Source organism: Scyliorhinus canicula, chromosome 11 (genome assembly GCF_902713615.1).
Source record: "Scyliorhinus canicula chromosome 11, sScyCan1.1, whole genome shotgun sequence".
Taxonomy (NCBI): domain Eukaryota; kingdom Metazoa; phylum Chordata; class Chondrichthyes; order Carcharhiniformes; family Scyliorhinidae; genus Scyliorhinus; species Scyliorhinus canicula.
The window spans coordinates 47,335,928-47,363,867 of NC_052156.1; the positions used below are offsets into that span (position 1 = coordinate 47,335,928).

Consider the following 27,940-nt stretch of genomic DNA (forward strand, 5'->3'; position numbering starts at 1 on the left):
TTATAATGATCACGAGCAAACACCTGAAAGCAGCAGGGCCCTAATAAATATATATAACTGAGGCCCTGCGCCTGATGAAGGACCTTTCTGACAAATTGAACTCAAATTTGCCCTCAAATTAATGGCAGCAACAGCCAGAACGGACACTGCAGTTTTGTTTAAACTAAAGGGATCCTGAGCTGCATTTTAGACCTGCATCTGATTGGTTGTGGGCTACCAAACCCGCCTCTGACAGCGGTGCTTGCTGGGGCTGACCAGAAAAATAATGGCAAGTTATTTTTTTGAGCTGCGGGACAATTCTGCCCAAGGGCTTGTGCACAAATCCTCTTGCAATATGGGCAACAGCTCAGTCAACCACTGATGCTGGAGAATGTATATGAGAAAGAAAAACAAATAAGAGTGCCATGTCCTGCAGCTGTTGGGTGCAAGAAGGAGAAAAAGAGGATGCAGAGCAGACTTGCATCCTGTCCGTGTGTAGGAACAGAACATCTTGTCCCCATTAACTGTGGGAGTGAAACCAAACGTGCTGCAAATACTCAGCAGGTCAGGCAGGATCTGCGGAGAGAAACAGTGAATGCTTCAGGTTAAGATGACCTTTCATCAGAGCATCTCATAATAAGTGAAACTCCTGCACAGGTTTCTGTCATACCTGCTGCTGATGTCATCGGTTATGGACCAGTTGCCATGTGCACTTTCTGTCTGTTTTTGGCACAAGTTGAGTTCCCCCCCAAATGCTTGGCTGAATGAACCACTACAAGTTGCAGGTAGTAAATAAGTCTGGCATTCATTTATTTGTGGGTTCCCATGATCACCTGCTGTCTCTTGGTTTGAAGGTCTGCAGGAGCCCCAGAGAAACGTGTAAATGTAACTTTTTCAATTCCTCCTGGATATCTTTGGATGGTCTGGTGAATATTCAAGAGAACGCCTGTAAAATTAGACCCTGTTGTGATTAGTTAGTTGAGGAAAGAAAGCTCTCCCTTTCTTCTATTTTAGTTATTTTTCCATCATGCGGTCAAAATTCAGTATGTGGTTGAAGTGATATTCCGGATGTGAAATTCAACAGCAGCTGTGTTCTTACTGTATTGGTCTATTGAGTGAAGATTACTTGTCATTAAATTTCACTGATATTTTGCCTGCTTACTGTCATAATATACACCAGTATATCATGGTGCAGACACATACTGATGGACATACACTAGGAGCAATCACCATGCACAAACACGAGGACCAAGGGGTCATATCCAGAGTCACGGAACCAACTGACTGGGTGATCTCCATGGTCTGTGTGAAGAAACCGTCCGGTGAGCTAAGGATCTGCATAGATCCTAAAGATCTTGGGCAAAATTCTCTGCTACCCGGCGGGACGGGGGGTCCCGGCGTAGCGGAGTGGCGCCAACCACTCCGGCGTCGGGCCTCCCCAAAGGTGCGGAATTCTCCGCACCTTTAGGGGCTAGGCCCGCACCAGAGTGGCTCCCGCTCCGCCGACTGGCGCCAAAGACGCCGTCGGGGCTGGCCTAAAGGCCTTCGTGAGTCGTGAGTTGGCGTGAGTCAACGCATGCGCCGGAGCATCAGCGACCGCTGACGAAACCACCGGCTCATGCGCGGTGGAGGGGGTCTCTTCCGCCTCTGCCATGGTGGAGGACGTGGCGGCGGCAGAAGAAAAAGAGTGCCCCCATGGCACAGGCCCGCCCACAGATCGGTGGGCCCCGATCGCGGGCCAGGGCACCCCCCGGGGTCCGATTGCCCCGCGCCCCCCTGGGGGCCCGCTCGCGCCGCCAATCCCGCCGGCACAGAGGTGGTTTAAACCACGCCGGCGGGAGAGACCTGACAACGGTGGGACTTCGGACCATCGCGGGCCGGAGAATCGCTGCGCAGGGCACGCGATCGGCGCGGGGGGCCCGCCGACTGGCACGGCGTGATTCCCGCCCCCACCGATTCCCAGGTGGCAGAGAATTACGGCCACGGCGGGGGCGGGATTTACGCCGGCCCCAGGCGATTCACCGACCCTGCGGGGGGTCGGAGAATTCCGCCCCTTAATAGGAATATCATGTGGGAGCACTACCCGATTCCCAAACGTGAGGAACTCATGTGCGAAATGGCCCACGCCAAACTCTTCACAAAACTTGACGCCTCAAAAGGCTTCTGGCAAATTCAGCTGGATGAATCAAGCAGAAAGCTGTGTACATTCAACACGCTCTTTGGCAGATACTGCGACAACCGAATGCCATTTGGCATCATCTCGGCATCCGAAGTATTCCACAGAATAATGGAACAGATGATGGACGGAATTGAAGGAGTCCGTGTCTACGTCGACGACATAATAATCTGGTCCACCACCCCGCAGGAACACCAGCCGCCTCAAACGCATCTTCAAGCGCATTCACGAACATGGCCTCTGCCTCAATAGAGCCAAATGCTCCTTCTGCCAGTCGGACATTAAATTGCTGGGTGATCATATCTCCCATTTGGGTGTGCGGCCGGATGAGGACCAGATTGCTGCTGTCACATCCATGAAAACGCCCGAGGACAAGAAAGCGGTCCTCCGGTTTCTGGGCTTGGTAAATTTCCTGAGAAAGTTTATTCCCAATCTCGCCTCACATACGCCCTCAGGAACCTGGTCTGGAAGACAACGGACTTCCAGTGGCTCCCTGCCCACGAGCTCGAGTGGAGGGAACTGAAGGCCAAGCTATCCACGGCCCCAGTGCTGGCCTTTTTCAATCCGAGCAAGGAGAGTAAAATCTCTCCGGACGCCAGTCAGTCTGGAATTGGAGCCGTGCTTCTGCAGCGTGATGAGGCCTCGTCATGGGCCCCAGTTGCGTATGCGTCACGGGCAATGACCCACACAGAACAGCGCTACGCGCAAATAGAGAAGGAGTGCCTCGGCCTTCTGACCGGTGTCATGAAGTTCCACGACTATGTGTATGGACTTCCCCAGTTTACTGTCGAGACCGACCATCGTCTGCTCGTCAACATAATACAAAAGGACTTGAATGATATGACGCCTCGCCTCCAACGCATCCTGCTCGAGCTCTGGAGGTATGATTTCCAACTCGTTTATACCCCTGGCAAAGACCTTGTTGTTGCCGATGCCCTCTTCAGGTCGGTCACCACTCCATCCCGAAGGGTTCGTTTGCCAGGTCGACGCTCAAGTTCAGTTTGCTGCTTCCCACTTGACAGCATCGGATGCACGCCTGGTACACATTCGCCGCAAGACAGCGGCTGACCCCCTTCTGGAGCATGTCATGCGCTTAATGACGGACGGGTGGCTCAAGGGCCAATGCCCACAGTTTTCCAATGTTCGTGACGATCTGGCGGTCGTTGACGGGGTTCTCCTGAAGCTAGCCCGCATCGTAATCCCACACAGCATGCGCCAGCTGGTCCTAGAGCAGCTGCATGAAGGCCATCGAGGTGTTGCAAAATGTCGCCGCAGGGCCAGGGAAGCTGTCTATTGGCCGGGAATCAACGACGACATTGTCAATGCGGTACTCAACTGCCCCACCTGCCAGCGTTTTCAACCCGCCCAATCATGGGAGACCCTGATGCCCCATGAGTTAGTCACATCACCCTGGACCAAGGTGGGCATTGACCTGTTCCACACATTGGGCAGGGACTATGTGTTGATCATTGATTACTCCTCAAACTACCTGGAGGTCATCAGGTTGCACAACCTCACTTCTGCTGTCATTCGGGCGTGCAAAGAGACATTTGCCCGGCATGGCATCCCGCTCACAGTGATATCGGACAATGGCCCCTGTTTCACAAGCCAGGAATGGGCCAGCTTCGCCCGGCAGTACAACTTTGTACACATCACGTCCAGTCCCCTGTACCCTCAGTCCAATGGCAAGGCGGAAAAGGGGGTTCATATAGTCAAGAGGCTACTCTGCAAGGCTGCCGATGCCGGATCTGACTTCCATCCAATAGGCTTTGTCGGCCTATTGCTCCACCCCACTCTCCACTGGGCTGTCGCCTGCACAGTTACTGATGAACCGCACCCTCAGGACGGCGGTGCCGTCGATTCACACCCCTAATCTCGATCATGTCCCCGTGCTCAACCAGAATCAGACGTCTCAGGCCCAGGAAAAAGCGACACATGACTCACGTGCTGCTGATCTCCCTGACATCCAGCCAAACGACAAAGTTCGCATTCATCTACCGGATGGTGGCTGGTCTGCACCTGCTGTTGTCATCAGGCAGGTGGCCCCCTGTTCCTTCCTGGTTCGGTTACCGGACGGCTCCGTTCGCGCCGCAATCGGTGTGCCCTTCGCCTTGTTCCACAATCGTCACGGGATCCTCCGAACAGTTCCACTGCTGACCCTGCCATGGACTGTGCAGAGCTTCCTGTCACTCTGCCTCCTCCTGACTGTGTTGCAGCCCACCCAGCTCCTGCCTTGGCGTCTATTGGCCCACCTCAGAGACTGAATTTATGAACTTTGCAAATTTATGGACTCTCTGAGATGTTTCCTCCTTTGTTAAATCGTTTTCTATTGGTTTGTATACAGCACTATTCTTGTTCAATTTGTTGCATACCAATTATCTGCACCAGGCACCTTCCCTTGTATAAAGCTTTGTTTTCCTGTATATAGCTCTGTACATATGTCTTCGCACCTCACATGTAGTTCGGAACATTCTTCACGCACCCACACTACTTATTGTCACACATTCACATCAAAATTTTTTAAAAGGGGACGATGTCATAATATACACCAGTATATCATGGTGCAGACACATACTGATGGACATACACTAGGACCAATCAACATGCAGAAACACCGCAGCCAAACACCAATTAGAACACACGCACTATAAAGGCAGAGGGCATCACTTTTCCCGCTGATTCTGGATGCTGCCTCTCAGAAGCAGAAGAGCTCATCAAGTTTAGTACAGACTCACACCACGTGCTGAGTGATTCAACTGTTTCGGACAGGCACAGGTCTCTAGTTAAACTAGCATCGTGTAAACCCACAGTTATCGTATGTCTATTATTTTATAAGTAGTTAATAAAATAGTGTTGTACATTCTTCAGTGTTGGTAGCATATGTCTGCTTCACAAGTCCACAGTGCCCAACACTTCACTTACTTCTTCAGAAATTTGTGAATTTCAGCACTCAAACTTCAAGTTGGTTGTGTAAATCCTCATAAACGTATGCAGGTTAGAAAAGCACAGGGAGTTACTATAAGCTTACCACAGGAGTCTTGGAGGTAATGAGCGGGATTCTTCAGGCTCCCAGCTGCATGTTTCTCAGCAGCAGGAGGCGGCAAAGTGGTCGCTGGTAGTGGGATTCTCTGCTCCCACTGCTGTCAGTGGGAATTCGCATTGAAGCCATCCTGCGCCACTGGGAAAACCACAGGTGGGGATGCGCTACTGGCGGAGTAAGTCGTACAGGTCCCCCAGCCATTGTCAACTGCCATTCCAACAGAATCCTTCTCCGGGCAACAAGAAAGGCGAAGGCAACAATGTCAGCCTTCCTCCCCTCCATCAGCTCTGGCATTTCCAATACCCCAAAAATCATCACCATAGGGTCCTGCATGGTCTCTACCCCCACAACCTTTGAAAACGTCCCAACACCCTCTCCCATTATCTCTCCAACTTCTCACAGCCCCAGAACATATTTGCATGATTATCTGGTCCTCCCCACACTTCTCACATTAAAAGAACCCACTTATCCTCGCCACGTCATGTGCACCCTGTGCACCATCATAAATTGAATCAAATTCATCCGCGCACACGATGAGGTCGAATTCACCCTACACATCGCCTCACTCCACACTCACCAACCTATCTCCCCTCCCAGTTCTTCCTCCCATTTCTCTTAAATCCTCTACAGCCCCCCCCCGCTCTCCAGCCAGCCATATTTATCTCCAACCCTACCCTCCCCTTCCACATCTGGGAGCATCAACCACTCCAATCAGGTATACTCCGGCAGCCTGGGAAACCTTCTCCATTCCTTCCATGCCAAGTCCCTCACTTGCAGATACCTGAACAGCTTCCCTTCAGAAGCTCTACCCTCTCCTGCAGCCTCTTCCAGACTTGCTAACCTCTCCTCCAGATATAAATCCCTCTCCTTCACCAGCCCTACTCTCTCCACCTCCTATACATGGCATCCGTCTCCCCCGATTTGAACCCATGGTTCCCACACAAGGTGTTAGCACCGACATCCCCTCGAGGGCAACACGGTAGCACAGTAGGTAACACTGTTGCTTCACAGCGCCAGGGTCCCAGGTTCGATTCCCGGTTTGGGTCACTCCACGTTCTCCCTGTGTCTGCGTGGGTTTCCGCCATATGCTCCGGTTTCCTCCCACAAGTCCCGAATGACATGCTGTTTGGTAATTTGGACATTCTGAATTCTCCCTCTATGTACCCAAAACAGGCGCCGGAATGTGGCGACTGGTAACTTCATTGCAGTGTACGGTACCTGCAGCTCAAAAACTTCCTACGAAAGGAGACAAGGACGTACCCACAACCGCCACGACAGACACTACTGGAAGACCTACTGGACGCAAGTATCCTAGAGAAAGGGAACTGTAGTGACATGTATGACCGACTGGTAGATAGGGACGACACCGTACTGGACGCAACAAGGAGGAAATGGGAGGACGACCTGGGGATGGAGATAGGGTGGGGACTCTGGAGCGAAGCACTGCATAGGGTCAACTCCACCTCCACGTGCGCAAGGCTCAGCCTGACGCAACTAAAAGTGGTACATAGAGCCCACCTAACAAGAACCCGTATGAGTAGGTTCTTCCCGGAGGTGGAAGACAGATGTGAGCGGTGCCAAAGAGGCCCGGCCAACCACGCCCACATGTTCTGGTCTTGCCCCAGACTTGTGGAGTACTGGACAGCCTTCTTCGAGGCTATGTCCAAAGTGGTGGGGGTGAGGGTGGAGCCATGCCCGATAGTGGCGGTCTTCGGGGTTTCAGACCAGCCAGATCTATTCCTGGGGAGGAGGGCGGACGCCCTTGCCTTTGCCTCCCTGATCGCCCGCCGTAGAATCCTGTTTGGCTGGCGGTCAGCAGCACCGCCCAGAGCTGCGGACTGGCTGTCCGACCTCTCGGAATCTCTCCAAATGGAGAAAATCAAATTTGCCATCCGAGGGTCGGACGACGGCTTCCACAGAACGTGGGAGCCATTCATGCAACTGTTCCGGGACCTATTTGTGGCCAATGTACAAGAGGAAGAATAGTCGGGGGAAGGTAGCGGGAGGGGGGGGGGGGCTACAGGTTCGTTACGGGGGTTCGATGGCTAGCTAAGGCCCAAAACCAAGCTAAATAAACATGTTGAGGGGGGGGGGGGGGGGGGGGGCGCAGTTACTACTACGAAGATGCTTACCTGTAAATATGTATGTTAATTTTTGCGTGTTTGTTTTTGTTTGTTTTTTTTTGTTTCTCTCTCCTAACAATTTGTAATTTGTTCAATATAAAATACGAAAACTGAATAAAAGCATTTATAAAAAAAAAAAAAACTTCATTGCAGTGTTAACGTAAGCCTACTTTTGACAATAAAGATTATTATTAATTATGTGTCTCCTCAACTAGTTCCACACCCAAATCGTGGACTGTACCACCGAGCTCTCCGTGTACGTCCTCACTGCCAGCGGAAACACTGCTGTTACCATGGCCCTCAGGCTGGAGCCCCTACAGGACTCCTCCTCCATACTAATCCACTCAAACCACTCTCCTTCCAGATAAGCACATTCCTATTCCATGTGTGCAAAACCAGAATGAAAGGATTCTTCTTCATATTTTCCCATTATATGAGTAGGGCAGCACAGTAGCACAGTTGGTAGCACTGTTGCTTCACAGCTCTAGGGTCCCAGGTTCGATTCCCGGCATGGGTCACTGTCTGTGTGGAATCTGCACGTTCTTCCCGTGTCTGCGTGGGTTCCCTCCAGGTGCTCCGGTTTCCTCCCACAAGTCCTGAAAGACGTGCTGTAAGGCAAATTGGACATTCTAAATTCTGCCTCTGTGTACCCGAACAGGCGCCGGAATGTCGCGACTGGGGGCTTTTCACGGTAACGTCATTGCAGTGTTAACGTAAGCCTACTTGTGACAATAAAGATTATTATAATAATCTGCTGATGGACAAAAGTGCAACACCACCATCCAGAACAAAACAGCCCACTTGATTGACATCCCATCCACCACCTGAAACATACACTCCCTCCACCACGGGTGCAGTGTGTACCAAAGACAAAATGCATTGCAGCAAACTTTCACAGTTTCTTTAACAGCACCTCCTAAACCGGCAACCTCTATCACCAAGGAGAACAAAGGCTGGCAGGCACATAGGGGCCACTACCACTACAAGTTCTCCTCCAAGTCACGAGGTTTGGAAATACATTGCCATTCCTTTGTTGTTGCTGGGTCCTATAAATGCTACCTAACGGCACTGTGGGAGTTCTTTTGCCACATAGACTCTAGCTATCAAGAGGCAGCTCACCACCATCTTCTCGAGGGCAGTTAGGGATGTCCTCTTCCAGAAAGCCAATTGGTGAAGGATAGATTTCGATCCAATCTTGATTCAGTGTTACATTTATTCAGAGTAAACCATTGCAAGCACACAGCTCCCAACTCAACCCTACCACAGTTTCAGTGTTTCTTTATATGTGCTCAAGTGAAATCACAGTTGATGCGCTCCATCTTCATAGAGTTAAACCGATTGATGCAGAATCAACAAGGAATTTGTAAAATGACTCATTTTGCCAGTGATGCTCGCACCCCATGAATGAATTTTTAAAATATGACTTAATGGAGGTTCAACTATAATTCCATTATAGTTCCATTATTAATTCTGTTCCTATGTCTTATGGTCTTATAGGAGAATGGGGAAGAGAAAAATATCAGCCATGATTGAATGGCGGAGCAGACTCAATGGGCCGAGTGGCCTAATTCTGCTCCTATGTCTTATTTTTGCTTCATTTACAATTGGATTTATTTGTTTCATCTTCATAGTTGTGCTATTTTCATATGCATTACTTCTAAGAAATCCAGTTTCTTCAAATAAAAATAGTTTAATAATAAATAAACCTTTTAAGTTCTTTATCCTGCCTTTAGTACAAATGTGTAAATGTCCATAGTGAACCAAATACTGAGGGTAGTCAAAGTAACCAAGCCTGGTATAAAAGGAGGTATAATGAAACCACAAAGCAGAACAGCAGTATGTTAAGAGAAATAAAGTTAGAATTTACTGATGAGATCTCTGACAAAGGATCCTACATTCTGACAAAGGACTGAAACAATATTGTCTTTTAAATATTGGCTGGCATGTACATTCCAGCAATTTCAATTTTTATTTTCAATTCAACGTCTTTTATAATCAAATCTAGTGTAACGACACTGATCAGTCAGAACTATTGAATTACAATCAATTTTTTTCACATGCATTTCCCTTCTCAAATGCTATGAATTTAGTATAGTAATTTGAACCCATAGGTAACATTGACAGAGACTTGAGCACAAAATATGGGGATGAATTCTATGTTTTGCACTCAGGACCGCTGCCCTCCTCCCCATGCATGTGTAGAATCTGGCATGGTGACAATGGGTCGCCTGTCTCTCATAACATTGAAGTGGATAGTCGCCTAAATCTGCAACCTGCCTCAAGGCAGCACGGTGGCACAGTGGTTATCACTGCTGCCTCACGGCACCGAGGTCCCAGGTTCGATCCCGGTCCTGGGTCACTGTCTGTGTGGAGTTTTAGGGCAGCACGGTAGCACAGCTGTTGCTTCACAGCTCCCAAGTTCGATTCCCGGCTTGGGTCACTGTGCGGAGTCTGCACGTTCTCCCGTGTCTGCGTGGGTTTCCTCCGGGTGCTCCGGTTTCATCCCACAAAAGATGTGCTGTTAGGTAATTTGGAAATTCTGACATTTTGAATTCTCCCTCTGTGCACCCGATTAGGCGCCGGAATGTGGCGACTAGGGGCTTTTCACAGTAATTTCATTGCAGTGTTGGTGTAAGCCTACTTGTGACAATAAAGATTATTATTATTACATTTTGAAGAAAGCTAATTAACAAGCTAGGTATTGAACCTGAATTTTACTTTGCCCATTTTTCACTGGGTGCATATGCTAAGCGTTTGGAGTGACATCAGATAAGTCGATGTGCTGCAAAGGCGAATATAAAAACTCACTGCAGAACTTAGGCTAGATTCACAGACGACTCTGAAGCTGAAGATGGGAGCGATTCACTGTGGTTTAACTTTGATTTACCATATTTTTCAGCCTGCATTAGGACATTTTTGCAGGGACGACAGCATACAGATAGTGCTGCACTGCAGCATGGATCTTTAAATCACTGTCCCCCATGGGAATTGTGCATTCTGTTCCTCCTCCAGTGAGGAGGGGATGAGGAGAAAGAGGGGGGCAGCTGGCCAGAGGCAGATGCCCCTGTGGTCCAGCAAGCTGTGCAACTCGCTATTGAGCATGGGGCTGCAGAAGACGGACAGCAACATCAGGCAGCCAGAGGGGGGCAAAGGCACTGCCCTGGAAACTATTTGTTTTGGTGAGGGTGACGTACCTCCTGATGTCCGAATGTCAGTGCCTCAGAAGACTGTGCCTCTCAAGGGAGACAGTCACATCCTTGTGTGACATGTTGACTGGCAGATTGCTTCCAATTATGCTGGCGGTCACCCAACACCTGTGGTGTTGAAAGTAACTGTGGCCTTGAATTATTTCGCTTCTGGGTCATTCCAGAATTTACGATGAAGAAGGAGGCCATTTAGCCTATTTTGTCTGCACCAAATGAGCAACCCACCTGATGCCATTCCCCCCACCTTTTCCCTATAACCCTGCACATTCTTCCTTTTCAGATAACAGTCTAATTCCCTTACGAGTGCTTCAATTGGATGTGCCTCCATCACGCTCTTGGGGAGTGTATTCCAAACCCTAACTATTCACTGTGTACAAAAAGCTTCTCCTCTTATAACTTTTGCTTCTTTTGCTAATTACTTTAAATTTGCTCTCTCGTTCTTGATCTTTTCACAAGTTGGAATAGTTTCTCCCTATCTACTGTATCTAGACCCCCCCCCCCCCCCCCCCCCCTCAATGATTTTCAATACCTCTATCAAATCTCCTCTTCATCTTCTTTTCTCCAAGGAAAATAGTCCCAACTTCTCCAATCTATCTTCATAACTAAAGTTCTTTATTCCTGGAATAATTCTTGTGAATCTGTTCTGCACCTTCTCTGATGTCTTCACATATGTCCTAAAGTACACTGTCCAGAACTGGCCAAGATACTCCAGCCAAGACCGAATGTGTGACTTATGCCAATGCAACATAACCTCCTTGCTCTTGTCCTGAATGGCTCTATTAGTAAAGCCCAGGATGCTCTGCTTTATTAACTGCACTTTCAGTCTTTCCTGCCACCTTCATTGGTATGCACATATATACCCAGGCATCCTGTTCCTGCACCCCTTTAGAGTTGTACCCTTTATTTTCTATTGTTACTCCATGTTCTCCTTATCAAACTTCACATTTCTCCACATTGAACTTCATCTGTCACTTTTGTGCCCATTCCACCAACTTGGCTATGTGTCTTTGAAGTTCTACACTGTACCCTCCTCACAGTTAACAATACTTCCAAGTTTTGTATCAGCGTAAACTTTGAATTTGTGCCCTGCTCATCAAGGTCATTAAAATATATCAGGAATAGCAAGGATCCCAACACATCCTCGGGAACGCCACCATTCACAAGAGTTGGTTAATGATCCCAGACTGAAATCTATGCACAGAGCCTGAGAGGAGGTATAATGGTCGCCATGCATCCACCAGGGTCATTGGTTTGCTCAAAATGTGCTTTCGATGTTTGGACAGATCAGAAGGTGCTCTTCAGTACTCTCCTGCTCACTTACGGGAGTGGTATTTTGTGCCTTGCACAACCTGGCACCCCAGAGAGAGGAAGTTCTGGCAGAGGAGGACCTAATGGAAAGAGCCACATCTGCTGATGATGAATCTGCTGATGATGAATCTGCTGATGAGGATGAGCCATGCCAGCCAGCTGGGTTCCAGAGCGATGCATGATACACTAATAATGAAAAGATTTCAGTAGCCATGTGTCATTTGCTCAATGAGAACATCATGGCCATACTCCCTTTTCATCGTATCCCGCACATCGACACCAAGGTCACCTGTGCATGTACCAAAACAGAGTTACCAAATGAGGCCAATCAGAGGGACCCACATGAACACAAACTCCTTGAGCAACATTTATTCAACTAAAATGAAAACCACTGCATAAAACAATAATGCAACTGGAAGACCAAGTGAAAAGAACAATAACATTATTAAAATTTTCACAACTCTCAACATTGATCAATCAGGCTTGTAGATCCATATGTGACTAATGTGGTGTTTTAAATCATTTATCGGTGCTACAGGAAGGTACTTCCCCATACCACCAACTGACCCTTATGCCCCTTTGCCTGGGATGACATTGGCGATCAAGCGGCACCTACTCAACAATAACCTGCTCACAGACACTCAGTTTGGGTTCCGCCAGGGTCACTCAGCTTCTGACCTCATCACAGCTTTGGTTCAAACATGGACAAAAGAGCTGAATGCCAGAGGTGAGGTGAGAGTGACTGCCCTTGACATCAAGGCAGCATTTGACCGAGAATGGCATCAAGGAGCCCAAGCTAAAGTGGAGTCAATAGGAATCAGGGGGAAAACTCTCTGCTGGTTGAAGTCATACCGGGCACAAAGGAAGATGCTTGGGCTGACAAGCGGCAAGTTACCTTTGCGCCACACATGTGCCAGGCAATGACCATCTCCTACAAGAGAGGATCTAACCGCCAATGGCATTATAATAATAATCTTTATTATTGTCACAAGTAGGCTTACATTAACACTGCAATGAAGTTACTGTGAAAATACCATCGCTGAATCCACCACAATCAACAACTTGGGAGTTACCATTGATTAGAAACTGAACTGGACTAGCCATGTTAATACTGTGGCTACCAGGGAAGGTCAAAGGCTAGGAATCCTACGGTGAGTAACTCACCTCCTGGCCCCCCAAAGCCTGCCCACCATCTACAAGGCACAATTTAGGAGTGTACTGGAATAAAGTGCAGCTGGATGAGTGCAGCTCCAACAACACTCCAGAAGCTCGACACCATCCAGGACAAAGCAATCTGCTTGATTTCTCCCCCTTCCACAAATATTCAAACCCTCCACCACCGATGAAAAGTGGCAGCCGTGTCTACCATCTACAAGGTGCATTGCAGTAACTCACCAAGCTTCCTTGGACAGCACCTTCCAAACCCACGGCCACTACCATCTGGAAGGACCAGAGCAGCAGATACCTGGGAACCCCACCGTCTGGAGATTCCCCTCCAAATCACTCAACACACTGAATTGGAAATATATCGCCGTTCCTTCACTGTCACTGGGGCAAGATTCTTGAACTCCCTTCCTAACAGCACAGTGGGTGTACCTACACTTCAAGGACTGCAGTGGTTCAAGAAGGCAACTCAACACCACCTTCTGTAGGGCAACTAGGGATGGGTAATAAATGCTGGCCTAACCAGCAATGCACACATCCCGTAAATTATTTTTTTTTTAAATTGCTTGGTTGGCAGAGATCGTGACGGCCCTGGTGCAATGGGAGTCTCCAACTTGGTGGCAATCAGCTCAACTGTTGTCATGGCACTCTGAAGCTGGTACCAAATGGGGCGAAAGGATGTGATCTGCATTGTGAGGGCGCGATATTCCCAAAGGGAACAAAGTCCCCAAGCAAGCACATTTAGCTGTGTGTTTCCCAGCACTCACAGTGCCGACAAACACTTGGCTATTCAGTGCGACTCACTTTGAATAAGGGGCCTGAACGGGGAACTTCCGCACAAGGCCGTACATAGCCCCGTTCTTTTACAATGGAGAGCTCCACTCGCCGGAATTCCCCATTGTATTGAGAGATCGAGACACCATTTTTAAATGGCATCCCGATCTCCGAGGCCCCCAGAAGAATCCCCGACCCTCCCTGTCTGAATACAAAATGGGAGGGTCCCATGACCCCCCCACCCCACTTCCCCAACAACCCCATATGCCCCGACACCCACGCCGGGCAACCCCGGCCCAATCGCACGCGCGCAAAAAATGGCACTGCAAGGGTAACCAGGTGGCACTTGCAATGTCACCCTGCCCAAAGGAAATCCATCTGGGGCCTCTGATCCCCTTGGAAACCATCACGAGTGCCGTTCCGTCTGGCCCACGTTTGTGGGGACCAGTGCCAAATGGCGCTCGCCCGAGGTCCCCGAGATAAAAGGATTGAATCCTAAAGCTTCAGTTACCTCAGGAATCTGCATTTTACAGTAAGGCTCAATACCTCCCTCTACTATGCAGATTTGCCAAAAAGTGATCTCGCACATTGTGGGTGGGATTCACCTTGCAATGTCTCGAGAGTTTGCATTGATCCTCGTGAGGGTTTGCGAGCCAGGTAGATCCTGGAAGCCGAGTATCCTGGCTTTCAACGGCCACACTGCGCCGTGGCGAGCTGCTTTTCCAGCACAGTGTAGCCAGAGGATTATGCCCTGAGTCTTCCACCTCCTCCTCCACCACCACCTCCAAGGTTATTATTGGTCCCATGGGGCTGGTGGCTGAAGCTGCCGATGTTTCAGATGTGGAGAAAACAAAACAATCATTTTAGATTAGTTCAGAGAGAGACATTTCCTAAAACAGACTCTCAACATTAGGAGATGGTAACCAGGTTTTGAACCTTAGGCCCTTCAACATTGAGAAACACATTCCTCCCTGAATTCTGCAAGCTTCCAAAGTCAAAAGCCATCAATTCCACCTCCCCGTCACCTTCCCCAGTTCCCAACCCCACCTACCCTTCTTCAGCCCTGTTTCCAAAAAGAGAGCTATGTGCCCTTTGAATCTCTCCACCCTGAGACATTCCTCCAAGCTCACCTTGCCCAATAGTGAGACTGCACTGATTTGCTGCCAGCTCCAGAACTTACTGCTCTATTGGGATGAAAATGCTCATGCCGACTTGACCACCTCTGGGCCTGGCCCTCTCTCTGGAATTATCTTCCCTCATCTCCTGAAAGTAAGAAGGGAGATTGCAATGAATATGCTTGCTAAAATCAAATGCGTGGCTAACATGTCCTTTGTCGACATTCAACATTTTGCAATGCTCCTTACTAACTAACAGATGGTGAATTTTATAAACTACCCCCCCCCCCCCGCCCCCCACCCCACCCCACCACACCCCCTGAATCCGTTGGTGCCATGCAAAGTGGTATGTTTGCTTCATGCCGCCTCGTGTGCTTGGCCAAAAAACTAGGCAATCCCACTCTTGACATGCATTATGTCCCTATACCCTTCCATTTAGATCCATCTGCAAATTGGTTACACATTCACCCTGGCAGATCATACAAAGTCATTAAGTCTTTTGTGGCACTGTAATCAAGTCATTTGGCTGACCCAATGCTGATACCTAGATTGCTTTTGGTTGGCTGGAAGGCTGTCAGAAGGCATGAGGGTCTCCCACTGTTCGTTCACAGCATGGAGGAGAACTCACAGGTAGTCGTCATCAAACTATGGGGCCATCCTTGGTCTGGGCGAACAGCTCCTCTCTCTGCCAAATGGCGCCCTTATAGCTTCTGTGGAGAAAGAACGAGAATTAAAGGATAGTTTTTGAGTCTTTTTCGAAACTCCTATTCAAAACGAAAATGGGACAGGTGTGCTCAAATGTTATTTTCTCCCTGACAAGGGTCCTGATTGAGGCAATGCTGGCACAAAAGTTCTCAGAATTTAAAAACAAGCTCTTACCTGCTGCTACTCCAATAGTTCAAAGATTTCACACTCTTTGGGGTTAAAATGTCTGTTTGAAAACCAGTAATTATGATGCAGCTACCAGAAACCCTTCCCAGGTACTGTTAAATTGGTGGCCATGACCGACTTTGGGTTCACGGCTTTTAGCCGCTCTTCCCGGATTTCCTTCGCTGGAAGCCCAAATGGGCGCACTGCGCACCCTTCTTCGAGGTAGTTGTCCAGTTTTCCACTGGACCGCTGTTTATTGGTCGCAAGGTACTTTATTCAGCATCTTTAAAAGGCGGGGATGGAAGTCAGCGAACTACCCACTTCAGGATCGAACTCCAGTCCCTCACACCACTACCAAGAGAAGTGCAAAATACATCTCATGGTGTTTTCAAATCTGTCGTGCTGGCGATTGAAGACTCTGCTCCTCAGAGTTTAATTTGTATTGTTATTTTTAATCCTGTTTCTACTGTCCTGAGCTTACCCTATCACTCAAATGCTCGCAAATCCTTGATGTTTGAAATGTCAACTATGAAAATGGCTTTAACCTTTACAGAATGCCAAATGGGAAATTTTACCTCTAATTCCTCTTTTTAATATCTTACAGTACATTTCTGACAAAGATTTGATTTTTTTTTTACGTTTGAAACCAAGACATTGCATGTTTTTCCCAGCCTTTCTCTCAGTTTGCTTTTATGGCTGAAACAATGAAATGGATGCATTTTTGCATGGAAAAAATTAAGACAGAAGATTGTGTTGAAGTGCACATTGTTTTATTTAATTTGTGTATTGGTATCCTTTACATCCAATAATTTTAGCTCATGTGTGATCGATATTGCACTAAATTTAATTCTCTGCCTCTACAATCAGAGCATAATGCTAAATTATTTGGAATATACAAAAAATATTTGTTTTGTCACCAAGGAAACAAAGCTAATATTGGATTTATTACCTCATGTTGAGCTCAGGTGTGCTTTTTGTCTCAATATACTAAATAAATAATTAAAGCTCTCCATTCCCACTCAAATGCATTCGTTAAAATGTAATCCCAGAGCAGTTCTGGTTTGCCATATGTGTTACATTTTGATTAGTTTTCTTCAAAGCCTATTTATGTACATTAGTTAAGTCTGAAGCATTTTTGAGACTTACTTACACACAAGTAACACCAGTTCAGCTTTTTGCACAAAAATATATTTTATCAGTTTGGACCAAACTCATGCACCTCTGCTGTAATTGTGTTAGTTACCTGGCAACCTCTTTATTTGTTCTTCCTTATAGATGATATGGAGGCCATTCAGGTCAAGCAGTTTGTAAAGCACATCAATGAATTATACACCAATAACCAACATGGATTCTCTGAAGAATTTGAGGTAAATTACTGTTGCAATAGTTCCTAAGTTGTTGGGAGTGGGTTCCCTTTTTGCCTCTGTGCTGAGTTGGGTAAATCAGAGGTTGTCACTATTTTGTACTATTTGATTGTGTAATGTCATTTAAATGAAATTATACAATGGAAGCTAATGGCCAAAACTACAAAAAAATAGAAGTCCAGTACCTTCCATTTTAATCTATTTGTCAGTTGTAATAATTTATACTTTCCTGCTTCAACTTAACTTATAGTTTGTTACATGTCCCACAGTAATTTATGGGATTGATTCTTTTCTAAGTGTCTATTTCCTTGAAGTTCCATAATTTCACTTTGAACACTTAAAATGCAAAAAAAAGATCCTGGATCATTCCATGTATATGAGGACAGAAATATACTGGATGGAATAAAACACTGGGAAAGTTTAGACTTTTTTAAAATGGGGAGCTATAGTTTGGATTTGGTTCAAAAGGCACTTTAGTGTTCCATGCTGTCAACTGTCTGTGACTGCACAGTTTTTGCATTTCCTGCTTTAGGGCTGGAAAATACTGCACTGGTTTAAGCACAGCATATGTCTGCATCTTGGAGCACTCTCATGAAGAACTGTTGCTGAAATTCGGATTGGAGTGCTGCTTGTTCTCCTGCATGTCATCCCTTACAAGATTCAGAGAGCCTCATGATATCCACTTCCTGCATTCTACGATGTGATCTCTTCCAGCTGCTGTGCTTCATTGACTGTTTGTGTATCTTGTATACAAATCCCCATATTTTAATTTTTTTTTAACCTCTCTAGCCTTAATGTCAAAATTCCAAGACCATGCAAACTTTTCCTTTCGGACAGCAGGACAATCTAGACCTAGATTGGTCCATGAGTTCCCAACATTAGCAGCTCTCGATTAAGTTGCAAGGAGGCATGCTTTTTTAAAAAGTGATCCCTTCCCATAAACCAGATAACTTTACCTCCCTTCCCTGACTCCAACTGAATGAGCTGAGCTGGGCCATGCTCCCCCTTGGGTGCTGTCACTTTTAAGTATAGTGATCCTGACACTTTCTGTTTTTTCTTTCTGCATTTGCTTAACCATATGCCCCATATTTCGCTGCATGGTACTGACAGTGCTGTCAGAAATCTCTCCATGCTTGCTGAGCACCATTAATATTGGCATACAATTCAAAAACATTTTTTTGTTCTTTGTCGTTAAACTTATACCATTTAGTGCATTTAAATAAATGCTAAACTGTGGCGTTTATCCTGTTTCGCTAATAGTATTAGAAGATTGGAATTCAAAATTTATAAAGTCCTATAAATGAGGACTTTTTGAGAATTGCTGGTAATTGGTTGTGTTAAGTTCTGCTGTAATGATATGAAATTGCAGAATCTAATTTCAGACAAAAATCTGTCAACGTGAGATACACTTTTTTCACAAATCATAAACACTCCTTAATGAGTCCTTAAATGTGCTTCTAACTCTTTTCTAAACAATTCACACTGCTATAAATTTGAATGTGACTGAATTAGAGATCAAAAGATTAAAAGGTGATGGAGCACAACAGTCATTTGGATTAATGAATTCATTTTTCATCACACGTCTTGATTTGTTTATTAGATGAAATTATTCCACAGTATGTTTAATGGTGTAACAAATGGATGTGATTAATAGCAGTGGTCTGCTAGATCATGAATAATAGATTTTGGCTGATTTGAATTAGATCGTCTTGATCAGAAGCAATTCTCTTGGGGCAAGTGTTTGTCCTGCATACTGTCAACATGGTTAAAGGCTTTTATCTCTGCTCAATCATTTAGCTGATGGTTTGTCAATGCCAGTAACTACCAAACTGCACACTTCTGCTTTCTTGCAAATAGCTAAATGTCAAAATGGTGCACCTATTATCGAATAATGTACTGTATATGTGCCGTGCAGTCATATTTACAATGAGATTTGTTGCCAAGCCAATTAATTCAGTTGGATCCAACATTCTTTAAACTTTGTTTATTTTCAAGTTCATTTTTTTCCTCGTCTTACCTGCCCATCTTTACCAATCATACCCACATTAGGTCCACCACAAACATTTGTTGAGCTGGAAAGGCAGCTATAGGTTATTGTCTCCCATGCAAGAATGACCCACTTACTGAATTCCTTGTTTCCCCATTGCCTGGCTACTACCTCCCAAAGAATCATTTGAAATTGGGAAGTGGCCATGCTGGAGAATTATGTTTGCAATCCTACCTTATTTTCCCTGAGTCTGTAAAGCGTTAGCACAACAACTCTGTGTCACTGGACTGTAAACTGCATTTCTCAATTTAATTCTTCAAAAAGCTATTTTCTTCAGTCTGCTTCGCAATATCTTTTATCAGTTTAAAGGTCAATTCTGTTGTTAACAAATGAGTGCTTTATCCTGAGTTTTTAATCTAACTTTGTTAGTGAGAAAATAGACCACCTTTACACTGCAGTGCCAGAGATTCGCGGTCAATTGTTTTTTTCAGTTGATACTTGTATAAGTAATTAAGGTTTTTAGAAAGGGTTGTTGATCCGAATAGAGCATTACATTATGTCTGAAGCTTTATACATTTCTTTTGCTAAGTGATTTAACATGAATATGGGAATATGATGTTGTTAACTTTCCTGTTGACTGAAGTTTGGGTTGTTTTACTGGGTTTGTTACTGCAATTCTAATATCTGGTGAAACAGTGTGATTTTCTATGCAGCATCCATGTAAACTGCAGAATTTGAACTGTATATATAAATCTATACTTCAAATATTGCAATTTGCACAATACTGTATAGAAAATCACACACATTTGCATTACAGTCATGTACCATGTTCTTCAAAATCTGAAATTTGTGTTAGAAAAATAAAGATTAATACACTGTTCTCAAAATAACCTGTGTTTTTAAATAATTTGATGAGAACAGAGTCTATATAATTCACTGCGAGTAAACTGCAGCGTATGAGGAGGGGGAGAAACCAATAGGCCAGAAATTCCATAGATGGCAGTACAGGGCACATTGGAAATTAAATCATATTACCTTTTGTGTAACAAGAGCTTATTTAAAAGTAATTAATTTTCAGCTTGAGGTAAGTTAGTTGCTGCTACCCAGGCTTATATTTTTCATAATAATCTGCATTCCATTTCTTCTTCCCAAAGCACAAACAGATCAAACAGTGATTTGTTAGAAATAATTAATCTCAAAGAAGTATCTGTTTAAATAATATCATCACTCCCAAAACGCTTGCAACATGAATTCTCTTGCAGTATGTTTTCTCCTAAGTATGTGCAGAGATCAGCATTAAATTACTTTGCTGTGGGGTCTGATAGCAATAATTACTTTTCCAGATCTTTCCCACATAACAACTGAAGATTCCATTTCCAAGAATGTGTTTCCTTCCCTGCATTAATTTGTATGAGGTAGAAAAGCAGACAAAGTAAAAACTAAATTAGTTGCGTGTTTTGGTTTTATCTATCTCCAACCATAATTAAAATCTGAAGGATATTTCTCACTTGTAAGAATACATTTTCTGTGCCTGAAAGATTGTTTGGCAATAATTACTTACTGCACTGTTAAAAATGTATCATAGACTGGAATGAGCAAGCCCTAACTTTGTTTGGAGTGTATAGTGGGTATATATCATGTAAGTACACCAACTATATGTTTCATTGCAAATTTCCTTGGTGAGATACTGGTATAGCGAAGATTGTGGAACAATAGGAAACTTGGCCAGCAACCCCATGATTTCCATGTTCAAATACATATGAGCAGTTTCTGTCTGATTTATTTTTTAATAATGATGAGCGGCACTTATTTTTAATAAAAAATTGACCATTGAAACCGGGGCATGCTCAAAGGTAACCTTCTTAGCAAGCTTTTAACTGCGTGCAAATCTGCATGTAAGGGAACTCTTAATTGATCATCTAACATTCTGTTAAATTGCTTTTTTCTATGCATGTTGTATTATGTCTATGCTTATGTCAATATGGTAACGCACAATCACTAAGCAACTCCACATACGAAACTGGTGTGCGAAATACAATGAAATGTTCCATTCCAGGAAAGGATCACTTGTTAGTTATATTTAATGTGATGCGTGACTTTTGCAGCTTGCATAAAATATGTCCTAAAGCGGATTGCTTTAGCTCTACTGATGACAGGAATAATGGCTTATAACCAGAAGCATTCTCTTGCATTTGTCTTTTTGTCATTTAAAAATACTGCATCTTTCCATTTCTATCTCTTCCTTCAAATGACAGTGTGATGCTCCTCAGCTGAGAAAGGACGAAATTCATGTAGGGATACACTTCTGAAGCATGCGTTGGTGCTTCCTGTTCAACTAGAGCTGACAGAACATTAATCACTGCAAGATAATCACATTATCGAGGGCTTGATTTTTCTGAGACCTTGAAGAACAAGTCTTCGCGGCAGGTCTATACTTGGATTCTAATGCAGCATATGTAATGATAGTGATGTGAATGTAACATATCAAGCATACGTTTATTAAGATTCCCAGCAACATTAGATTTTCGTTGTTTTGACACATCCACCTCTGAACTTGATTACATTTGGCTCTGTTGCACCTGATATTGTCTGGGGAGGAATTCTCAAATACTTCATCATAAACTGAAATATAGGGCAGCACGGTGGCCTAGTGGTTAGCATAACCGCCTCACGGCGCTGAGGTCCCAGGTTCGATCCCGGCTCTGGGTCACTGTCCGTGTGGAGTTTGCACATTCTCCCCGTGTCTGCGTGGGTTTCGCCCCCACAACCCAAAAATGTGCAGAGTAGGTGGATTGGCCATGCTAAATTGCCCCTTAATTGGAAAAAATAATTGGGTAATCTAAATTTTAAAGAAAAAATAAAAATAAAAAAAATAAACTGAAATATTAGGATGGAAGTTTGGTTGTTTATTAAAACTTACAATTATATTTGACCTTCCTAGAATATAAAGATAATCACAATAATCTCTGACTTCTCTTCTTCACTATGACACATTTTCTTAAATCTCTGTTCTCTGCCCCTCCTGCTGTGCCCATTCCTTCCCCTAGCCCACCAAACCAAATTTCTACCAATCCAGTGTTCCTCCAAGCCCTAGCCATGAATTTGCTTCCTTCTCTAATATTCCTTCTATTGCCACCTTATGCCCCCTAAAAGCTCAGATTGTCCTTGAGATTTACCTCCTTCGCTATCAAATCATTGTTGAAATTTAAATTGACCAAGTATCCACATCCTTCAGGGGAAGTAAGTTCCAGATTTTTGTGAGAAAAAAAGTTTCTGTCTCTCTATGAAATGGCCTAGCTCTAATTCTTAAGATTATGACCTCTTGTTGTGGATTTTCCCCAAGTGTAAATTGTTTCTTTGTATGCACAAAATAAAATCTCGGTGGGGGGGGGGGGTGGATTTTCCGTGCCCCTCGCGGCGTGTTTCTCGGCGTTGGGAGGCGGCCCGTCATTGGCTGGTGGTGGGATCTTCTGGTCCTGTCGCTGTCAACGGAAATTTCCCATTGAACCCATCCTCCGCCACCTCGAAACCCCGCGGCAGGGGATCACCATCGGCGGGTCCAGGAGATCCCGCTGGTGCGAGCGGCCAGAACATCCACACCCCTCTCCCGTATCATTTTAAACACCTCAATTAGATCACCCTTTCTAAACGTAATGAAATAAAAAACAATTTTGAAACTTGTCAAGTTTTGTTATGCCCTCGCATCATTCTGGTTGACCTGTGCTGTGACTTCCCAAAACCAATGTATCTTTCAAGAGGTTTGTTGCCTAAAACTGAACAATAGTGCAGCAGATGAGGATCTTGAGGCTCTGTACAACTGAAGCATTATTTTCTCACATTGAATTCCAACCCCACTGAGATGAAAGCCAATATTTGATTAACCTTTTTTGATTGTTTTTTGTACCCGTACACCAGCTTTTGGTGATTTATGTACATGCACATCTAAATCCTTTTGCTTTGTCACGGATCCTCTCAGCAATATGACAATATTCTGATTTGCCTTTCTCAGATCCAATGTGGACAATCTCACACTTACCCACTTTAAACTCTCTCTGCCATAATTCTACCCCTTCATCTAATCTGACTGTGTCTGTTTGTAATTTTCTGTTCCCATCCACACAATTTATTGTGCCTTCAGTGCCATCTACAACTTCATATACAACTCTGTATTTCTTCATTAAAGTCATTGATGCGTATGGTAAAGAACTGAGGCCCCAGTACAAATCCTTGGAGCAAGCATACACTTGTCATATCTGCCCAATCGGAAAGGAAACCTTTCTTCTACCCTCAACCCATGTTATCATATTGATTCTCTACCTTGGGCTCATTTTTGCCCATAATCCTTTGTATGAAACCTTATGCAATGTCTTTCTAGGTGAGTATTGATTTTATCCGTATGATGTACTCGCGTCGCTCACCAGTTTATGATATTCAGCAATCTGGCCTATGGTTTTCTGCTTATCCCGTAATCCTATTTTGATCTGAGGTGTGAAAGTGGCAACCTTCAATCCTCAGCACATTTTACAAATCTAAGTTTGAAAGATTGTGGTCAGATAGGGAAGGCTTTCAGTTGGGATTGCGAGCCTGTGTTGAGTTGGTGATAGGGATGCTATAATTGAATTCAATGCTCCGGGCTAGATAGTGGAACATCCTCTAGGTTTCTTCCTGTCCCAGGAATTTCTTTAGTCTCTTGGATTCAAACAATATTAGGTCAATGTAAAAACTGGAACATGAGTAAACCATTTGGCACTTGGAGCCTGCACTATTTAACAAAATCATGGTTTACTCCTGCTCCAGTTCTTACATTGACCTAATATTGATTGAATCCAAGAGACTAAAGAAATTCCTTTGTTCAAGTTCATTGAAATGCCAATAAAACATTTTCAGTCTAATGAGATATAGTGCTGAAGGACAAATCAGTTGCAAACATGAAATGAAATGAAAAAGGAAATGTCTGGAAAGTTCTTAAGTTAGCAATTTACAATAAAATCTTTCTCAGACTATAGCAATCGCTAGACTGTTCCAACAAATTTTCCCCACAAACCTCCCCATTGTCTTAAAAGTTTCACCTTATTCCAAAAACAAATCCAAATGGAATTTCAATTTTTTTCTTTCAGGGTAATGAACATAATTCCCGAAATAATATTTTGTATTATGTCAAAAGTGTAAAAGCCAATGCATTCAAGTGTCAAAATGTACAGATACATTTGGACAAACGTTTGACTGTGCAACCTGAGCATTAAGCATTGCCTGGGTGATGCACAGAAAGAAAAGTCTACAGTGAGGACCAACTCACACTAAATGTTCCTTTCCTTAATATAAATGGAAAGAAAATCATCTGAGTACGATCTTCTCCATCAGATTTTCTGTTCTGTACTCCTCCCCATGACACTTAATACCAGGCAATAAGGATGAAAGCCGACTCCATCATGTTTACAAGTGACTACTAAACTCTTTGAAACTGGAACTTCCAGCCCTTTAAATTGAACTACCAATCCAACCTTTTTTGCTAACTTTTTTCTTGTGGAGGAAAAAAAGGGCATTTAATTTCCTTTCATTTATTCCAACAATTTTAATCTCTTCTCTCTGTTAAAAGTACTGACTCTTCACCCTCCAGTGGCCCACCTAAGGGATATACCTCTCAAAAGCAGCAGAGTTTACTTTTGAACCATATAATCCTGGATGAGATTTCCAACAAGAAGTGCTAGGTATCAATCAGGAGTAGAGGCATGAACTATTTTCCTTTCCCAAGTCGAAGAGCACAGAGGCCAGTTGCAGCGTTTCAACTGCTGCTAAAGATGTGGAAAGCAGATGCTTCAAGCTGAATGTCCAAGCTACAACCTCCCAGTTCTGAATGACTCAACTATTGACTGGGTAAATGCACTGAGTCTTCATGGGAATTTAATTTTCAGTTTGAACCACAGTTAAATACCAGATAATCCTTCTGATATTTGAGATAAAATGTCTGCATCTTTAAAAAGCCGGAAATTTATTTCTGTACCTAAGTATTGACTTGTATATGATAATCTATGCACATAAAATGAAAGTGTGGTGTGCCCAACTATTGAATGTCGTAATGTTTTGAATAGGAAATCAGTGAAGTATTCCTTATTCCTTTTTTAATTTGTAGGAAGTGCAGCGTTGTACAACCGATATGAACATCACATCAGAACATTCCAACCATCCAGATAACAAGCACAAAAACCGATACATCAACATTGTAGCATGTAAGACTATGCTGGATTCAAATATATTAATGTCTAAATCAGTCTTTCATATATTGCACTGAAATCTACCCACTTTGGGTGGTGAAGGAGTACATCTTGGATAAAAAGCATGAGGTTGTTCAATCAAGATTCTGAAAATTATTATTCAGCCCCAAATAACAGTAAATTATTTCAATTGGCAATGAGTGTCCTTGTTTTGTGTTTACAGTGTTCATTTATTCATTTATGTGTGCTCTGCCCAAAGGCAGGTCTTAATTGGCACATTGTCTGCTGATGCTTAATCCTGAACCATTTTCTTGGCAGTTCTTTTGTCAGTGGAGGATTGCCATTGCCTTCCACTCTCAGGCAGGGTGATGAGGCAGATCCCAAGTTTACCTCAAATAAAATGAAAATCGAATCTACAATGTCGGCATTATTCTGCACCACATGCGAGACATCAGGCTATCTGACCTTACTGAATTGTGTGTTATTTTATTTGTTGAATATCTGTCAGAATTTGTGAAGTAACTTTTGAAATATCTGAAGATCAAAGTGGTTTATTCTTGTGGATTAATATTTCCCCTTCTGCAGATGATCACAGCAGAGTTAAACTAAGGCCAATACCAGGAAAGGATTCAAAGCACAGTGACTACATCAATGCCAATTATGTCGATGTAAGTTATTCTTTTATATTTACTGTATTTCTTTCATTTGCCAGGGTCATTCAATTCAAAGAATTCTAGAATTGAAATAGAGACTGTGTGAATCACGGATTTGAACACTACTGTATGTGTTGTTTGATTTCTAAGTTCTAGATTTAAATTCAGCTTAGGCAGACAGTTAAGCCAATATTTCTCTTTTTCTTTCTCTCATACTCTTTCCCTTCCTTTCCTATAATAAACGTATGTAAAATTAGTTTCAACTTCTTCAATCCAGTTTCTAGTGGTTGCATAGATCTGTATTTTTTGAAAGCAGAGTTTCTGTTCCAGCAGAATTAAAAATGTGGAATAAAGGGAAATCTTGACAATTAAATGGATATGAATCGTGTGGCGTTTCAATCGTTGAATTTTCACATTTGTGCAGAGAAGCGTCAAGAGTAGTGAAATATTGGCTCAGATTTTGCAGAGGAAATGATAGCGAGTTTAATTTTACCAAAATGTCAAAGCCTTCACAGCTTAAAAGAGATTATCATGGTGTTTACCTTTTCAGGTTTGATTTTTGGGCAGTACATCAAATTTATTTGATATTGTTTTGTCCCCTCGACAGGGTTACAACAAGTCAAAAGCCTATATAGCTGCACAAGGACCTCTTAAACCTACGTTTGAAGATTTTTGGAGAATGATATGGGAACAAAACACAGGAATTATTGTTATGATTACAAATTTAGTGGAGAAAGGACGAGTATGTGATCTTCTTAATTTGTTGTTTTCAGATTCTTGCTTTGATTTGAATTCATCATACATTTATATAGCACCTTTCATGGCCACGGGATGTCTCAAACACGTTGCAGATAATGAAGTACTTCTGAAGTGTATTCACTGCTATAAATGAGAAATGCTATTTACAATTTGCATGTGACAAGCTTCTGCGAACAACAATGTAATTACATCCAGATAATCTGTTATTGTGACTGATGAATATTGACTGGGACACTAAGCACTACTCCCTTACTGTTTTTCAAAATAGTGCTGAGGGGCCTTATACATCCACCTGTAGAAGGCAGATAGTCCCTCATTTCAGCACTTCATTCGAAAACAACACTCCCTCAGTACTGCAGTGTCAACTTGATTTTTGTGCTCAAGTCCTGGACTTGACAACTTTCTCATTCAAGAGGCAAGTGTGCTAGCAACTGAGCCATAGCTAGCATAAATGTATTGTAATTTTGACATTTATTTATGGCACTCTCTGGGTAGAATTAGACTCTCTATTTCTTGTTTTAGCGAAAATGTGATCAGTACTGGCCAAGTGAGAACAATGAAGAGTACGGCAATATTATTGTCACTTTGAAGAGCACAAAAGTACGGGCATGTTGCACAGTACGCCGGTTCACCATAAGGAACACAAAAGTTAAAAAGGTAAATGTAGAAATATAAGTGTGCCTTTTCATACTTCTCAAGCGCACATGAGGAACCTTAGGCTTGGCACAATTACAAACAAATGTGAAAAGATAAACTATAGGTTATTTATAAAGTGCTTTTCATGTCCTGAGAGCATCTTAAAATGCCAGCAGTCAATAAATTCCATTTGAATTGCAGTCACAGTTATAACATAAGGCAACACAGTAACCAATTTTTTTGCAACGCAGTCCCTCAAACAGTAATGAGGTAACAGCAAACTGACATTTCTTATGATGTTGGTGAAGGGATTCACATTTGCAAGGACATCAGGGGAACTCTCCAGATCTTCTTTGCCCAGGACCATAACATATTTGGCATCCACCTCAACATGTAGGTGCGACTCGGTTCAATTTGCTCCTGGAAAATAGTTCTCATCTTTACCATGCATTAAAAGAAATACATTTTTTGTACTTCAGAATAAAGGTACGGGAAATATATTTTTATGATATGCATAATTGGAGGAATCATCCTTTATTTGCTGCAATGGAAACTATGGGTGCAATGTTCCACC

At 43.8% G+C, this 27,940-nt stretch overlaps 1 protein-coding gene across 2 annotated transcripts in view; it reads left to right on the forward strand.

Moving 5' to 3' along the window:
- LOC119973064 (receptor-type tyrosine-protein phosphatase gamma-like) overlaps positions 1–27,940 on the forward strand; it is a 1,019,600-nt gene that overhangs the window by 916,953 nt on the left and 74,707 nt on the right. For both annotated transcript variants that reach the window (XM_038810525.1, XM_038810526.1), the window contains 5 exons: positions 17,031–17,122; positions 25,237–25,333; positions 25,904–25,986; positions 26,579–26,713; positions 27,253–27,387. In XM_038810525.1, coding sequence (XP_038666453.1) covers positions 17,031–17,122; positions 25,237–25,333; positions 25,904–25,986; positions 26,579–26,713; positions 27,253–27,387 — 542 coding nt within the window. The remainder of the gene's footprint in view (positions 1–17,030; positions 17,123–25,236; positions 25,334–25,903; positions 25,987–26,578; positions 26,714–27,252; positions 27,388–27,940) is intronic.